Genomic DNA, 18,357 nt, shown 5'->3' on the forward strand with positions numbered 1-18,357 from the left:
CCCAGTGCCTATAAAACTGTGTCACATGATGCAATGTAATTAATTAAAAAAAAAAAAAAGAAAGAAACGGGCAGCCTAGACACAGTAAACTTTTGTTTTGTTTTTGCAAGCAGAAGGAGTATACTCCAATCAATGGCACAGAATGGGCAGTATATACCTGACAGGACCTCAGAAGCTACTGGAAGCTACAGGTGTCAGACGCTGCCCATAGTTCTCTACGCTCCGCAGGTCAGCTCCACCGGCTCCACCATAAGACACATGAGGAATGTGTCACTCTATGACCTCACAATAGCCATGACATCACTGGGTGATACAAACATTAAAGCTCCATTAGAGAAGCTGGTGTGGTGCTGCTGCCCGAGAGGCCAGCATCCCTTATGAGCACTGGTTCAAGTCTGGGCTGTTCTACTTCCAACACAGCTCCCTGCCCACGCACCTGGGAAGGCAGTGGAAGACAGCCTAAATGCCTGGGTCCCTGCCACCCACATAAGAGACCCAGATGGAGTCCTAGGCTCCTGGCTATGGCACTGCCCATTTGAGGAGTGAACCAGTGGATGGAAAAGTCTGTGTGTCTTCCCCTTTGTAACTCTTTCACATAAATAAATCTTTATCGTCTCATGGGACCACTTGTATGTCATCCTTTGTTGGAGAGCAAACCAGCAGATGGAAGATCTCTCTTGTCTCTCTGTGTGCATAACTCTGCCTTCCCAATAAAGAAAAGTAGGCAACAGCCTGGCACTCAATCTAGGTCTCCATCGGACAGGCAGGTTCTCCAACCCCGAGTGCCTTCCCAGGACATGCACAGGATGCTGGATCAGGGTGGAGCAGCTGGGACACCACAGAACAGTCCTTCGGCTGCTGTGTTGTACACCTGCTCCTCCATCCACGTCTTTGATCATGGATTCTGTGTGGATCATTCCTGCCATCTGGCTCCCCTAGCCAAATGCCACAGACAAGAGCAGCAGCTGCTGGGAGACGCGAAGGCCCAGGCTGGTCTGCTGTGATCACTGTTGAGGGCTGAGCTGGTTACCTAACACCCAAATGCCTGATCCACAGGCACTGCTCTGGACAGAATGAGCGAGGGGTTGGCTCCTGACTCCAGTCTCCTGACCCTACAGATCTGGGGTGGCAGTGGTGACACTCCAGTCACTGGAGCCAGAGCTGCGGACTGTGTTTCTGACTCCTGCCTCCCAGCTGTGGCCTCTCCTTGGCCAGTGCAGGCGTTTGGGGAGTGGACTAGTGGATGGGGCACACTCGTGTGCACACACACACACACTCCTGCTTCTGCTGTAGATGTACAGTTACTGGGGAGTCAAGCCCTTCTCCCACCCTAACCAAGACAGAGTGGGAGAAAAGTCAGCCTGGGCATGGCACATGAGGCCAAGGCTGCAGCTCAGGCCCTGGGAGAAGGATAAGCACACACTTCCAGGTATCTGCAGTAATTCGGCTGCACATGCCACTGAGTACATCAGACACACTCAACGGGGGAGGATGAAGATGGTCCAGAAGGAGTTAGAGGCATGGAAAGTTTTGGAAAGCCGGGTCTCCCTCCAGCACATCCAAGGTCAGGACACAATGTCAGGGGCATGAGGATGCTTCAAAGGAAGTTCGTGGAAAATAGATTTTAAAGCATGGATTTGGGGCCGGCACTGTGGTTAATAGGTGAAGACTCTGCCTGTGGCACAGGCAACCCATATAGGTGCCAATTCATATCCCAGCTCTCTGCTTACAGTCTGAGAAAGCAGCAGAGGATGGTCCAAGTCCTTGGGACCCTGCACCTGTGTGGGAGACCCAGAAGAAGCTCCTGGCTCCTGACTTGGGATCAGCCAGCTCCAGCTGTTGAGGCCATTTGGGGAGTGAAACAGCAGTTAGAAGATCCTTTTTTTTTCTCTCTCTCCTTTTCTCTATAACTGAATTTCAAGTACAATAAATCAATAAATCACATTTGAGACCCACACTTTCCATGACATCCCCCACATTAACAGTCACCTGGCCACCATGCAGAAGTGACGGAAGGGGCAGCAGGACCCCTCCTGGCCACGGGAGAGCCTGCTTCAGGGGTCCTGTGAGTATTCAAGGGCTGCCCATGGGGAGGAAGGCCATGGTATACTCTGGGAGACCAAGGCAGGCCTGGCTGGGTGTTTGGGGTGGTGGTGGGGAGGCAAGTGGCCTCTGAGGAGTGGGAGGATCTGGGGGTGTCTCTTGGGAGTCTGCAGCAATGGGGTCATCATTAGCTTGTATCTGGTCTGGCCACCAAGGGAGAAGGGACATAGGGGGATGGGCAAGGCAAATGCACAACTTAGGAAGCGGGCAGAGTGAGCTCTGGCAGAGGGCACTGAGAGAGGGATGTGTGGATGGGTCCACGCCACTAGAGACCTCGGTGTGGCTGACAGCTCCGAGGGTCACAGATGGGCAGCAGGCCCTGCGTGGAGCGGCCTGGACACCTGCCCTCCTTGCTAAGCCACACACTCTGGCTACCTTGCACCCGGCACAAATATACACACCAGCAAAAACTCAGCAGCAAAGACACAGAGAGAAAAGAAAGGATTTAATACCTCTTGCCGAAAATAGAAGGGAAATGAATCATTATAACGAGGACTGGGCAAACAAGCTGCTTTCCCCTCCCAGGCGCTATTTTAACCTGCCAGCAGCAGCAGCGTGATGATTTAATTAGGGAAATGCATTCTGTTCTGAGACTTCGGAGCATTCACCTGCTAATGAATGGGCCCTGGAGGAGCGCCGGGCAGGCTCTCTGTCCACAGTGGGCAGAGATGGCCCCGAGGAGGCGGCAGAAGGACCCAGGGCCCAGCATCTCAGTCTCCTGGGGCTTCCTCCTCCCCAGCTCCGTGCGGTCCCATCTCAGCTTGGCTGCGGGAGACCCCAGCACGCGGGAGACCCCAGCACACGGGAGACCCCAGCACACGGGAGACCCCAGCACACAGGAGACCCCAGCACACGGGGAGAATCTACTGCCTGCTGCCTCTAATACTCTTAGGACCAAATAGGAGATCTGAGTCAGTACTGACACATCACTTTGGAAAGTGACTGACACATGGGCCTGGTGTGTTTCCTGTCCTTGGATGAGAAGGGACCTCACACACCTTCTGCAAGCAGCAGAATCTGACACTCCGGGCAAAGCAGACCTGTGGCTGCCGCCCTCTGGTTCCAGGCAAGTGAGAGCTTTGGGGGCATCCTGAACCCTTCTTGTGCCTGGGCTGAAGTGTAGCGGGGAGCACACCCCAGGGAGGCTGCGCAAATCTGCTGTTCTTTAGCTGCAACAATGGAGGCGCTTCTGCTGATGGGAGCCCAGGTAGGGGCCCCCCAGAGTTCCCTCCTCCATCCATGCCTCCCAAGCACCCCTTCACCTGCAGGGTTGGAGCCTCACCCCCAGAGCCATGCTCGCAGTGTCCACACCCCATCTCCTTCCAGCCATGTGCCTGGCTGTTTCACCATGCTGGGCGTGCACAGCTAACCATTCTGTCTGCTCTTTCACACATGCGCCATGCAGGGCAAGGCTTGGCTTCTCTGGCAGGTCTTTGCTCAGTGCCTGCTGGGTGAATGAATAGATCCTAATCTTGAGACTATCTGACCACAGGGGACAGGTATAGGTGTCTAGGATAAGGGGTCACAAGTTCTTTTCCTGGACAATCTTCTAACAATGCCAGGTCCTTGGGAGCGAAGGTTGGCAGTTCAGGGCTTGGGACAGACTGACCAGCAGACTCTGTGTCAGATCTGTGTACCACTTCTCTCAGTGTCTCTTCTGGAGCGTGTTAAAAATGCACATGCTGGGGCACAGCACGGTGGTATAGTGGTTAAAGTCCTTGCCTTGCACGTGCCGGGATCCCAGATGGGGCACCGGTTATAATCCCGGCAGCTCCACTTCCCATCCAGCTCCCTGATGGTGACCTGGGAAAGCAGTCAAGGATGGCCCAAAGCCTTGGAACCCTGCACTCATGAGGGAGACCTGGAGGAAGTTCCTGGCTCCTGGCTTTGATCGACACAGCACTGGCTGTTGTGGTCACTTGGGGAGTGAATCATTGGACAGAAGATCTTCCTCTCTGTCTCTCCTCCTCCTCTCTGTGTATCTGACTTTGAAATGAAAAATAAATCTTTTTCTTGGGCCTCTGCAGCCAAGTGGGAGAGCCCGGTGGAGTTCTAGGCTCCTGGCTTCAGCCTAGCCCTGCCTGGCCGCTGTAGTCATTCGGGGGAGTGAACTGGCACATGGGCAATTTCTTGATCACTGTGTATTTCAAATTAGCCAATCGGTATTCTTAAAATATGTGTGCTCAGCGCTCATCCCAGATCTCCTGGGGCAGGCATGCTGGTGCCAGCGAGGGGCTCAGGAGGCTGAGCAGCAGAAACGCTTGATGAGACTGAGACTGTAGAGTTGTTTGGGCCTGAGCCACCACACACACATAGCTTATCCTTCCAGTTTGCACTTGTCTCACAAATAGGGCATGGACAGACACAGACAATGCTTGGTCAGGCTTGGGCATGGTGGCACTGTACAGGCCACTGGCCCTGCATCTTGAAGCCTCTAAGTCTGGCCACACACATTCATGAAGATCGTGTGTCGAAAAGGCTAGGGCCCAGCCCAGGTGTGATGTTTAACTGGCTAAGTCCTCACCTTACAAGCGCCTGGATCCCACAGAGGCACTATTATGTCCCAGCTACTCCACTTCCCATCCAGCTCCCTGCTTGTGGCCTGGGAAAGCAGTAGAGGATGGCCCAAAGCCTTGGGACCCTGCACTCAAATGTGACAGTGAACCAGTAGGTGGAAGATCTTTCTGTCTCTCCTCTCTAAATCTGATCTATGTTTCCAATAAATACTGTTATTTTAAAAAGAAAAGACCCAAGACCTTGTTTCTGGATTTGGACAGGGCATTGGACTCGGACTTGAGCAAATCCAACAGCAGGAAAATGGTGAGCACGGTGATTTGTCCATCTTTCCAGATTTTAGCTGCCACCACCAAGAGGTGACAGGTGCATGAGTAGCAAAAACCACCTGCTGTTCAACGTAACCACTGGCTCAGGCCTTGGGGGGGCCCTGGAGGGTGGCCTGCGCCCCAGTACTCTCCTCCCTGCCCACTGTGGTCCACTTACCCGGCATCACGCCCTTGATGTCGCTCTCTGGGCTCATGGAGTTCTTCTTTGTGAAGTGCAGGATCAGCCTCTTCGCAGCCTCATACTGCTGGGTTGCCATGAGCCAGCGGAGAGACTCGGGGAATATCCTTTAAAGACACAAGGGGGACCCGTGAGTGTCTCCCCACTCTACAGCCAGGGCTCTGGGGGCAGGTGACAAGCCACCTGCACCCATGGGCTCCGGAGTGCTCCGCGGGGTAAGAGAGAGGGCCAGAAAACACACCGGGGCTTTATTTCTGTGTGTGTGCATGTGTGTGTAAGCAAGTGTAAAGCTTAAGGCTTAAAATCGTGGCACACACGAAGCAGGCTTTCAAGCAGCCGTTGTGTAAATTAGGGCATCCCTAAAGGCTGCTGCTTCGCTGTTTTTTTTTTTTTTAAATCACAAAACACAAATGGTCATCAGGCTATTATACATTTCCAATTTTTCTCCCTGCAGCTTCTCTGGAAGTGCAAAGGCTGGAAGGTGGGCTCTCCCCTGGCCTTCTCCCCGAATCCTCTGTCACTGGCAATCTTACAAGGAGCCCCAGGAAAAGAAAACCCTCACTAATGGTTAATTATACCTGGATTCTGCCATTTGCATTAAGGATGGCACGTACGAGTCAGAGAATGGGGTGAATATTTGGAGAAGGGGTTTAGCACGCTTCCTGCCTTATAAAAGTCCTCATGGCATTTTAGTCTTTGTGGGCCCACTGGTCTCCATTGGAGTGCCTCAATCCTACATGATACGACATGGATGTGGCCATGTGCCAATCAAGCTATTACAAAGCAGGTGACAGCAGACCCCTGACGGGGAGGGGCCCAGGGTACAAGTCCTGTGAGACGGGACAGCCCAGCGTGCTGCGACCCTCGAGGTCCCTGGAGCTTGGGTGACAGCTCCCAGGAGCTGACGGTGACATTTTTCAATGAAATCCAGTATCAACGATGCTATGGCTTATATAATGGTGTCCACCTCTCCTGCCAGCCACACATGGGAATCTACTGTTTTAAGAGGCAAGGTCCTTAGGAATTTATAGAAAATTGTGAATTTAGACAAGTCATTCTGCTGCCGGAAAAGCCACATAAATACATGTGCACAAGGGGTTTTCACCAAGTTCATGAAAAAACACGGAGAAATGTGCCACCTCACAGGAACAAACGCTCAGCAGCTGCTGAACCTGCGGGACTTTGACCTTGCACTTCCCTGCTTCCACACCTGTGCACCACGTCTCTGCTGTCTGTGGTGTGGGCTGAGCGAACGGCGATTCTGTGCCTCACTGTTCCATCACCAGTGAGGCCCACGAGTGGCCTCTCCCTCAGCCAGCTGAGCAAAGGCCGTTCTGCTCTCTGCTTCTGGCTGCATCTTGAGGAAGGACGGGCATCTTCCCCCTGCGGGCACCTTTGGGGTGGTGTGACCTGAAGGCTCAGCTCACTCCAGCTGTCCCTGGCAAGCGCTGCGCGGACTCGCTGATGGACAGCCGTGCAAGGAGCCCCAGGGAAGCCCACGACATCCGTGGCACAGATACATATCAACTATCAAAAGTGGGCACACATTTGACAGATTTAATATCTATTTTACCGGCTTCTAATTTTTAAGTACAATTTTTGAAACACACACTTGAAGCAAACGCTCAGATACAACACTGACACCAACACCATCCATTTCATTTGGCCACACTTGATTTGGAACTTTGCAATGAAGCCACACAAACGCCAGCTTCCTATGCTCTGGCTCTCATCAGTATTGCTTCAAGTATCCTTGTGACATGTCTGGGCTCTCTGTCTTTTTCTAGTTTCTTGAATGGGCATTCACTCCTAACCCTTTGCTTTTTCTCTGAATGCATACACTGAAGCCTTCCAAGTTGCACTTACACATTACTGCAGACACAGCTGTGATCTGACTGGGTTCAGATTTTCCTTCCCTATGAGCAACATATATAAGGGTTTGGTTCTGATAGCGCTGGGCCACATGTAAATCAATCTGACAGCACAGGTATTTTTGGGGAAAGATTCATTTAATTTTTATTTGAAAGGCAGAGTCACAGAGAGAAGAGACAGAAAGATCTTCCATCTGCTGATTTACTCTCCAAACAGCCACAAAGCCTGGAACTGAGCCCATCCAAAGCCAGGAGCCAAGAGTTTCTATTGGGTCTCCCACACAGGTGTAGGGGCCCAAGGGCCTGAGTCATCCTCCACTGCTTTTCCATTAGCGGTAAGCTGGATTGAAAGGGAAGCAGCCAGGACTCAAACTGGCACCCACATGGGATTCTGGTACCACAGGCCTGTGGGAGCCTTGGGTGGTGGGGGACAGGCCTGGTGGGAGCCTTGGGTTGGGGGACAGGCCTGGTGAGAGCCTTGGGTGGTGGGGGACAGGCCTGGTGGGAACTTTGGGTGGAAGTGACAAACAGACCCAGAGCTCATGTGGCCATCAGGTCACCCGCTTACTTCTTTCTAGGAGAGCACTGCCACCCCAGATGCGGCTCGCTAGGGCTCACTCCTGACCTCCAGTCCAGGCACAGAGGGAGATGGTAGGTACGTGTGTGTGTGATGTGCACACCCACACAGCACGCTCCTTAGCATGGACGAGGCAGGCAGGCATGTACAATTGTGCACCCACACTCAGAGGTATAGAATAACGTAGGCACATGCCTTAGTGTGGGATGTGGTGGAGAAAGCTGGCAAGAGCACAGGGCTGCCCAGGCCAGGGCCTGGTGAGTCTGGGGAGCAGCTGCCAGCTGCAATCCGAGATGCCGAGCACCAGGTGAGGAGAGCAGAGAGGCAGGGCCTGGGAGCAGGAGACCCTGACCATCACTAACGGCCGGCTGGCCTGGAGGACAGAATCGGTGCTCTCCCAGGAGACAGGGTTCCTGGGTTCGTCTCCAGCAGCAGACAGACCCACAGCAGCTTCCCGCACGACTCGGATGGTCACCAAGCACCGCACCAGTTCTGCAGGTGCCTCGCTCCTTTCGGCTCATTACGTGGCAGGATGCTGTTGGCACCCTCTTTATAGATGGGCAAACTGAGGCAAAGTAATCCCACGAACACTGCCTGGGACGACTCAGCTGTGCAAAGGCCCAGGTGGGATCAGAATCCCAGCACTCGAACCGGATCTGGCCCTTATACCCTCACCCTCACAGGGCACAGTGGAGCAGCAAACCTAGCTGCCCAGACAGTCCTGAGTGACTGGCACACAGGAGGTGCTGATCTACTTGGCACAGAGGGTGCTCTGGGTGCAGGACTAAGATGTGTAAGATGCTCTCATAGACCCAAACTTCCTGCCAAGTCCTGAAAACTCGCTAGCCTGCTGGCCCGTGAGATGAGCCCAGCAACGGTTTTGTTTTGGTTTGGATAATGTGCGGTGTGGCCGCAAAATGGAGCTTAATGAAGTCTCCCCTGGCGAATGCACAATGCAATCATGCCACGCAAATGAAAAAGCCGCCAACAGCACAGGTCCAAGCAGGAACAGAGCGGAAGCCTGGAGAAATGGATCGTCTTCCATGGGAAAATGGAAAGGCTGCGAGGCAGCTGCAGTCGGTGGTCCTGCACTCTCTGCCAGTGTTGGCCTTGAAGGTGACCTTGGGACAACTTCTGCCACCAACCCCAGGGGCCCAAGGGTAAAAGCCAGAGCCATAGTCTCTGCAGGCGGCTCTGTGGCTGGGGTGCACAGGAAGGTAAAAGCAGAGTGGCAAGCCGCAGGAGGCCTGGGTGCAGGAGGCACAGGGTGGGCTAGGGAGCAGGTGCTCCTTGATGGGTGGCACAAGCAGCAGCCCCTATCAGAGACGAGAAAGTGGAGGTGAAGGCTATAGCCTGGGGTGGGGGGCTGCAGGGAAGTTACGGAGGGAGGGGAGCCCCAGTGTTTGGAAGATGAAGAGGTCCTAAGGCTGGCTGCCAACCATGGCTGCACTGTGGTGACTGGGATCAGAGTTATGTGCTGCTGTTAAGAGCAACAGTGGGAAATCCGCTGTGTTCTGTCACAGCTGGAAAATATATTAGAGAAGATGAAAGCTCTCCTGAACCCCAATTGAGCTAACCCCGCAGGGTATCCTCACCGCCACACAGTGGAGAGAGCTGAGACAGCAGGGGCCAAAGCCCCAGCACTAGCAGGCAGCTGGCTCAGAAGCAGCCAGGACTCAACCCAGTAGCTGTAGGAGATGCTGGTGTCACAGACAGTGGCCGAACCCACGACACCACAACACTGGCAACAAGCGCTGGCTCTTACAGTGTGTGTGGACAGATATATGGGACCCTTCCTCCCCCAATGTCAAAACGTGTTTAAAATTCCCGCTGCGGTCCTCAGATACAGAACAGTAAATTTCCTTTGGGACTCGGGAGAACTTACTCTGGTCCTTACTTAGTTCCAACTTTGGATCCCCACCCTCTCTGGCAATGACCATCAGGGTCTCTCCGGAGCGCCCCCTCCCACCATCCACCCCCCAACCCCCTGCCAAATTAGATCAGATAGACAGAGAGCAATAAGGAAAGCTTAGAACAGACAGGAAACAGTCAGCGTGGACTCACACATACCTTACTAGATAGGACACAAAGATTAGTTACTCCTCACTAAGGTATTGAAGATTTCTCTGCACGCCCCTCCTAAAACTGTTCTGCTCAACTGTTGACATATGGTTTGAGTTATAAGCCTGTTTGGACTAGCCTAAAATTCATGAAGTTCAGTAGAAATCACACTTGAATACTATAAGCTGCTAAATATAAAAATGAAAATAGACACGAGACAGCTGAATAGTACCCTATAACTATTTTAAGGTGTATAGCAGCCGGTTGTATATAAATTATAATTGAGATGTCAATGAAGTAGTTACAGGATGTGGTTAATAACTTGCATTTTCCAACATATTGGTCACTCAATACTATGTCAATTAAATTTATGATGTTGTAAATTGATGCTGAAGTTGTGCAGTGGCTTTTCATTGGTCGGGATGATATTCTGCCAGCTCTACTTTCAGACCAGGGATGGTCTCCCAATGAAACTGTTGAATTTATCTGGACAATAAGATGCTGGACTCTCTGCATGGTCCATGCCTGCAATGAAGGAATCATGACTGGATATGAACTGTACTACTGCAACAATATGGAGGAATTCAATATGGGGGGAGGGCTTTTTGGAGGGGTTGGGGGAATCCCAGAGCCTATGAAACTGTGTCATAAAATGAAATAAAAAAAAAAAAAGAGAGAGAGAGATCCAGTGCTAACTAACACTATTAGAAGAAAGTTCAGGCCTAAATCTGATAAAGGAAATCTACAGTGAACATATAGGTACATTTCAGAATACGTCCAATAAAACTCAGATGTATAGCTGGAAAAAAAACATTCCTGCTGCACCCTTGCTTCGCCTCACTGTTCGGTGGACACACCTAGCTTGCGCCTGCTGCTCAGGGCAGTCTTAGGATTCATGGGTAATGCTTTGCTTCCCAGCCACCGGTCACACTGCACCCTGACTCAGCCTCATCCCAGCACCGCACTTCAGGGATGCACTGCACGCCCGAGACCCTATCACTTGCATCACTTGTGGCATATTCTGAGGTCGCTCATCTTCCTGTGATTTTACCTAGAAACAAACTCCCCCTCTGGCCAATGGGAGTTGGACCCAGATATATTCACCTTTTGCTTTTTGAAGTCTTTTAACAATTTATTTATTGGAAAGTCAGATATATACAGACAAGGAGAGAGAGAAATATTTTTCATCCACTGGTTCATTCCCCAGATGGCTGCAATGACCAGGGCTGTGCCAATTTGAAGCCAGCAGCCAGAAGCTTCTTCCAATTTTCCCATGAGGATTTAGGGGCCCAAAGACTTGGGCCATTCTCTGCTGCTTTCCCAGGCCATTAGCAGGGAGCTGGATGGGAAGTGGAACAGTGGGACATGAACCGGTGCCCATATGGGATCCAAGTGCTTGGAGGTGGACGATTAACCAGTCGAACCAACATGCAGGCCCCAAAGTCTTTTGTTTTAGGGCTAGACCCACCTTTCTGTCTGAGATTCAACATGACATCCTTTGTGGGACAAATATGGATTGAGCAGGGTGTGGGGGTAGCACCCTCCCAAATACCTGGACCCAGGAAGCTATGAGATCCCAGGCAGGTGGGAGCTTCCATCAAATGAGCCAGTCAGCACAGCCCCAAGAGAGGGAGGGGGAGGAGGTACAGTCACGAAGGGCTTCCCGGAGGAGGTTTCCAGGCCGAGGGTGTGAGCAGGGTTCCAACACTGAGGGCTGCTGACACCTCAGGCTCTCACCCAGTGAGGAGTGGGCCGGGCTGTGGTGCAGCAGGCTAAGCAGCTGCCTACAACGCCAGCTTCCCATTAGGGCTTCCAGTTCAAGTCCCAGCTAATACACTTGTACTCCAGCTCCCTGATGATGGGCCTTGTAAAGCAGCGAGGGTTGGCTTAAGTGCTCGGGCCCCTGCACTCACGTGGGAGACCCGGATGCAGTTCCTGGCTGCAGCCTGGTGTAGCCCTGTCATTGTGGCCATGAGGGAGTGAAATAGCAGACAGAAGATCTGTCTCTACTTCTCTGTCATTCTGCCTTCCTAATATATATATATATATATATTAGAGAAAGCAATTTTGGAAAGATTCACTAAAGAAAACATAACAATCAGTTTCCAGCATGGAGGTAAACACCCACCAAGAGAACACCATGAGTTCTCGGTTTAAAGCTTGCAAAAGCTCAAATCTAGTGGGTACATTCTCGTGTGGACTTTTTCCCTTTTCTTTTAGTTCTGTTTGATAATAAAAATGTCAGGTAAGCAGTTTGAGTGGTGGGGTATAGCAAGTGGGTGAATGTGCTGTTTCTTAAAAAAAAACACTCATAGGATTGTTTCTTAATAAAGACCCGGGCACCACTACCCCTCTGCTGTCTAGCCACGCCCTGGAGGACACCCAGCTGTGCTGTGACTCCCTTCTCTCCTCCTGCCCCTTTGGCTGACCCAGCCACGTGAGCAGCTCCCAGGACACCAAGTGTGTAAGAGACACAGGAATATCTGACAGCTGTGTCAAAAAGCCACAGGGGGCACAGACTCTGCCAACGACCAACAGGAGCTTGACCCTGCATGGCCGCCTGCTTTTTCTGCTTCCCACTGGGAAGGCACTGGCATCCCTGGGCACACAGCCTGTCCCCACAGAGCCTAGCCGACCCTCTCCACACTGCCTCCCGGAAGGACCCCCTCCCAAGCAGCTGGCTCTAACCCAGGCAGTCTGCTGGTGTGACACACAGAGCCGAGGGCCAGGCACCCCTGCTGCTCCTGCCTGGCTCCGGGAGGCAGCCGTGCTGTCGTTACTCCCACACACACGTCTCCCATCAGTTGGACCTGATGACCGAGCGATGCTGCCCTGCTCCCCACTCTGGAGCTGCCTCTCCTGACTGCTGTGGGTGGGCTCTGCCGGAGCTCCTAAGGTCTCCCCTGGGTGACTGGGCCCCCCCTGCCCCAGCCCCCCAGCTTCACTCCACACAGGGACTGGCCAGCTGTCATCCAGCTGCTGGGACTAGACACCTGTCCCCAGCTTCACCCACTCTGGTTTCTACTGCTTGTCCACGGCTACGATCCCCACTAAGACACACACATGTGTGTACATGTGGACACACACAAATGCAACACACTGACACACGTGTAGCACACACATGTACATGTGTGCACAAATGCATAGGGAGCAGTCATGCTGACAGCCAGGGCACTGACGATTTCACACTCTGCATACTCATAAGCTAAAACTGGGGTGGCCTCTTTCCCAGGGACTCCCTAAAATTCCCTGTCTTTGGCAGATCCCAAAACATCAACTGAGAGAACATTGGGAACTCATGTTTAATTGTTCCTCCAAGTTTTATCATTAAGGTATACGTTACCGGACCTGGCGTGGGAGCCTAGTTACTAAAGTCTTCTTGAATACACCGGAATACCATATGGGCGCCGGTTCTAATCCCGGTGGACCCGCTTCACATCCAGCTCCCTGCTTGTGGCCTGGGAAAGCAGTCAAGGATGGCTCAAAACCTTAGGCCCTGCACCCATATGGGAGACCTGGAAGAGGCTCTGGACTCCTGGCTTTGGATTGGCTCAGCTCCAGCCATTGCGGCTGCTTGGGGAGTGAATCATCAAACAGAAGATCTTCCTGTCTCTCCTCCTCTCTGTATATCTGACTTTGCGATACCAATAAATAAATCTTTTAAAAACATACAGGCTACCAGTGCTGGTCCTATGGTGCAGTAGGTGGGGCTACCACCTGTGATGCCAGCATCCCAGGTGGGCACCGTTTCAAATCCCAGCTGCTTCACTTCCAGTTCAGCTCCCTGCTAATGGCCTGGAAAGGTAGCAGAGGGTGACCCGAGTCGTTGGGCCCCTGCACCCATGTGGGAGACCTGGAGGAAGTTCCTGGCTCTGGCTGCTACAACAATTTTGAAGAGTGAAACAGAAGATGGATCTCTCTCTTTTTTCTGTGACTCTGCCTTTCTTTTTTTTTAAGATTTATTTATTTTTATTGCAAAGTCAGATATACAGAGAGGAAGATCTTCCATCTGATGGTTCACTTCCCAAGCAGCCGCAACGTTTGGAACTGAGCCAATCTGAAGCCAGGAGCCAGGAGCCTCCTCCAGGTCTCCCATGTGGGTGCAGGGCCCAAGGCTTTGGGCCATCCTCAACTGCTTTCCCAGGCCACAAGCAGGGACCTGGATGGGAAGTGGGGCTGCCTGGATTAGAACCAGCACCCATATGGGATCCCGGGAATGCATGGCAAGGACCTTAACCATTACACTATCGCACCGGGCCTGGCTCTGCCTTTCAAAATAGAAACAGAGGCTACCCATTTTGTTCCTGTGTGGACCCAATTTTGTTCTCAAGCTCTTTCTAAGCTAGATAATTTGCAGACCAACAGGATTTGGCTTAATTTTTAAAAATCTCCTTAATTGTTGGATAACCTGTAAAAATAATTACTGCATGTGCAGCCGAGCCCCAGAGGCCACACACTTTTTTAGGATTCAGCTCTGTTCCTCCTTTCCCACGTGACTTCACTGTGGGTGTGCCCGAGTTCCATCTCCCCTGGCACATGTGGGGACTCCTACAGCCCGTAGCTCCTCTTCTCTGGCAGGGAATGCAATAGTTGGGCTCCCTCTTGAAGTTAGACTGTTTAGATGAAGGCGAGAATTGTACCCCTAAAGTGTGTTACTTGGATGGACACACACACACGCACACATATTTCAATAAGCTCCTGTATAATCAAAAGATGTGCTTACTTTGGGGGCATTTTCAAATCCTATTCCATAGGATAGATTTTACACAAATCTTTTGAGGACTTCTCATATCCTTGGATTTCCAAATTGCTGAGAAATCCAAATTGTGAGTAAATTTATCTTCTAAAAATATTCTCTCTTGGGTCTGGCATGCTAGCCTAGCAGCTGAAGTCCTCACCTTGCAAACACTGGGATGTGATGTGAATGCCAGCTCCTTGCTTGAGGCCTGGAAAATCAGTAGAGGACGGCCCAAAGTGTTGGGACCCTGCACCCACATGGGAGACCCAGAAGTTGTTCCTGCTTCCTGGCTTCAGATTGGCTCAGCTCCGATCCTTGAGGCCACTTGGGGAGTGAACTGCTGACGAAGATCTTTCTCTCTGTGTCTCATTCCCTCTGTAGATCTGCCTTTCTAATAAAAATAGATAAATCTTTAAACAACAATATATTTGGAGACAGGGATCCCATATGGGCACTGGCTCGAGTCTTAGCTACTCCACTTCCCATCCAGCTCCCTGCTTGTGGCCTGGGAAAGCAGTCGAGGACGGCCCAAAGCCTTGGAACCTGCACTCATGTGGGAGACCCAGAAGAAGCTCCTGGCTCTTGGCTTCAGATTGGCTCAGCTCCAGCCACTGTGGCCATCTGGGGAATGAACCAGTGGATGGAAGATCTTTCTCTTTGTCTTCTTCTGTTTGTCAATCTGCTTTTCCAATAAAAAGAAATAAATCTTTTAAAAATTATCTTTATTTATTTGTTTTTAAATTTTTATTAGAAATACCGATTTAGAGACAGAGAAAGACACTTCCATTTGCTGGTTCACTCCTTAAACGACCATAATGGCCGGGGCTGAGCTCGCTGGTCTGAAGGTGGGGGCCAGAGCTTCTTCTGGGTCTCCCATGTGGGTGCAGGGGCCCATGAACTTGGGCTCGCTCAGTGCTTACCCCGGCCATTGGCAGGGATCAGATGTGGAGCCGCTGGCACATGAATCAGCACCTATACAGGAAGCCAGCGCCACACGGAGAGGGTTAGCTTGCTACATCATGATGCCAGTCCCCCAAATTTTTTAGTTCAACTTTTTCGCAATTTTAAAAACTATTTACTTATTATTTGAAAGGCAGATTTACAGAAAGGAGAGAGAGATTTTCCATTCGCTGGTTCACTCCCCAAATGGCTGCAATGGCCAGAGCTGATTTGATCCAAAGCCAGCAGGCAAGAGCTTCTTTTGGGTCTCCTATGTGGATGCAGGGACCCAAGGACCTGAGCCATCCTCTGCCACCTTCCCAGGCTACAAGCAGTGAGTTGGATGGGAATTGGAACAGCTGGGGACTTGAACCGGCACCCATATGGGGTACTAGACTGTAAGGCAGAGGATTAGCCCACTAAACTACCATGCCAGTCTTAGTTTTCTGCAAATTTTGCAGAACTCATATGAGATCATGTGGATTCTTAAAGGTTCTTTAAATTTTGTAAAGGAAATTTTAAATTAATCAGAAAAGTTATTCGAAAGGCAGACAGGCAGGCAGAGGCAGAGACAGAAAGAGACGTTCCACTGGTTGCCTTGCTCGTCAGATGCCCACAACCGGGGCCAGGCCAGTCTTAAGTCAGGAGCCTGGAGCCCAATCCAGGCCTACCAGGTAAGTGGCAGCGACCCCAGTACTGGTGCCACCACCCCTTACCTGCTGGCTTGCACGTTAGCAGGAAATTTGAATTGTAGGTAGAGATGGGACTGGAACGCAGGTATTTCCGTGCAGGAGGTGGGTGTCCCACATGGCATCCTGGCATGGTGCCAAGCAAACACCCCTCAAGAGTCTTCTTCAGGCTTCTTTAATATTTATTTTCACTGGAAACTCAGATTTACCGGAGAAGGAGAGACAGAAAGATCTTCTGTCTGCTGATTCACTCCCCCAAGTGGTCGCTACAGACAGAGTTGAGCTGATCTAAAGCCAGGAACCCAGGAGCCTCTTCCAGGTCTCCCTCGTGGGTGCAGGGTCCCAAGGCTTTGGGTCGTCCTCCACCGCTTCCCCAGGCCACAAGCAGGGAGTTGGATGGGAGGTGGGACCACCGGGATACAAACCATCGCCCATATGGAATCCTGGAGTGTGCAAGGTGAGGACTTCAGCCACTAGGCTACCATGCCAGGCTCCCGTGAAGTCTTTTAAGATTACTTAAACAATGACAAGCAGGAGAATTCACTGACCAGATTTTTATTAAGTCCCTATCCTGGAAGCTGATACCTGCATGGTTTTTAAGAGTTAGTTTATAAATGACCAGCAGTCTACTAAAGAGAAGCAGAGGACTCTCCTTCCTGGGGATGGGTACCCAATCCAGCAGTGAAAGCACTGATCCAGATGTCCACATTCCACACTGGCACCCTTGGCTGCAGCTCTGGCTCCCGCTCGGGCTCCCAGCTTCCTGCTGATGCAGACCCCGAGAGGTCGTGGAGAACGACCCAAGCGACTGGGCTCCTGTCCGTTATCACGGGGACCTGGACTGAGCTTCCGGCTCCTGGCTTCAGCTGGGCTCAGTTCTTGAACCCAAACCTAAAAACCAATGCTCAAAGTTCAGGAGACGGGATTTTGAAAAACACAAGACACTTTCTTGAGTAGCTTGTCCTATGTCAAGTTCTTGCTGCTCTTAGAGAGCTGGGGTCTGCCTTGCACCGGGCATTCAGATGCACCACGGCCTGCCTGTGGGGCCCAGCTGGTGGCCTCCATGCTGCTCTCGGGGGAATCCACCTGTTAGGACCAGATATTGGCCCCACTTGCCAGTGATGGGGATTTGTGCAATCTATCACTTCGTACAACCTGAAGGGGAATCATACCCTTGGGAAGTGTCAAACCCCAGTACTATTCTGGTCAAAGTATTCTCAGTGGGTCTTTTAAAACAGCCATAAATGCCCAGGGCCACAGTGTATCCTGGGGTCATCAGTATCCTTTTTGATCAAACTGTACCTGCATCTGACCAAAGGCTGTTTGGACAGAGATGAGAACCCGAGTAGCAGGTGCATTCCCCTGTCCCAGGTTCCCGGCCGTGTACCCCTGGCGGCTGTCCCTCTCATCCTGGCTGTAAGGGCCCCGGTTCCCAAGAGGCAGCGGATGCTGGTACTTCTCCAGCGTCACAAAGAACGCTTCGGCTCACCCTCCCTCCTCCTTGGGACTCTGGTGGGGCTTCTCATCTGTGGGGGCTTCCCAGCACTCCCCACTGCAGTGCTGAGTGGCCACCTTGAAGATGATGGAGCAGAGGTGACCGCTCATTGCCTTCACGCGTCCCTGACGCTCCGTGGTGCATCACACACACACACACACACACACACACACACACACACACACACACACACACACACACGTGTCAGGGGAGTCAGACGAGACACACCCGAAGCTCTCCACAGGGGGTGGGGCGTGGACATGCTTGGGAGCAGACACTGCCATGGGGGAGAGGATGGCTCTGCTGCCTGCGGGTTGCAAGGTGGCAGGCTAGATCAGTGTGTCCCCTCCAGCGATCCAGGACCACGGCCACCATCCGAGTCCAAAATGCACCCGCACAAGCTTATGTCTCCAGGGACTAGGCACAGCTCCATCTGGCTCAGGACCAAGCTTCCTGTCCCTCTAGCTGTCATCTCAGGGACCTCCACTCTCAGCTGTCACCTCCAGGGACCTCCACCCCCAGCTGCCACTCCAGAGACCTCTCACCCTCAGCTGCCAGGAAACCCCCTCCACTCCCAGCTGTCCATCCAGGGTCTCCCACCCCCAGCTGTCACTCAAGGGACCCCCTCCCCCGCCCCCTGCTGAGGTGGTCAAGGCCATATCTGTTTCACAGAGGAAGTGAATCACCAGCCCCTCTGGGCACCTGCTTTGAACTCTGAACTTACTTTCATTCAGCCAGTAGATGGAAGATCTCTCTTATTTTGACTTCCAAATAAAATATTTTAAAACCAGATTTATTCATTTTATTTGAATGTCAGAGTTAGACAGAGTGAGTCTTCCATCTGTTAGTTCACTTCCCAAATG

At 51.9% G+C, this 18,357-nt stretch overlaps 1 protein-coding gene across 3 annotated transcripts in view; it reads right to left on the reverse strand.

Annotated features, from left to right (window-relative positions):
• Nucleotides 1–18,357, reverse strand: part of LOC121167782 (solute carrier family 22 member 23) — a 150,022-nt gene that overhangs the window by 17,642 nt on the left and 114,023 nt on the right. For 2 of the 3 annotated variants that reach the window (XM_040997372.1, XM_040997371.1), the window contains exon 5: nt 5,104–5,231. In XM_040997372.1, the coding sequence (XP_040853306.1) occupies nt 5,104–5,231 (128 nt within the window). Of the gene's footprint in view, nt 1–5,103; nt 5,232–18,357 lie in introns of those variants that run through there. The other variant, XM_040997373.1, reaches the window with a different exon arrangement.

This window comes from Ochotona curzoniae, unplaced genomic scaffold (assembly GCF_017591425.1).
Source record: "Ochotona curzoniae isolate NIBS_2020 unplaced genomic scaffold, NIBS_Ocur_1.0 patch426, whole genome shotgun sequence".
NCBI classification, from domain to species: Eukaryota; Metazoa; Chordata; class Mammalia; order Lagomorpha; family Ochotonidae; genus Ochotona; species Ochotona curzoniae.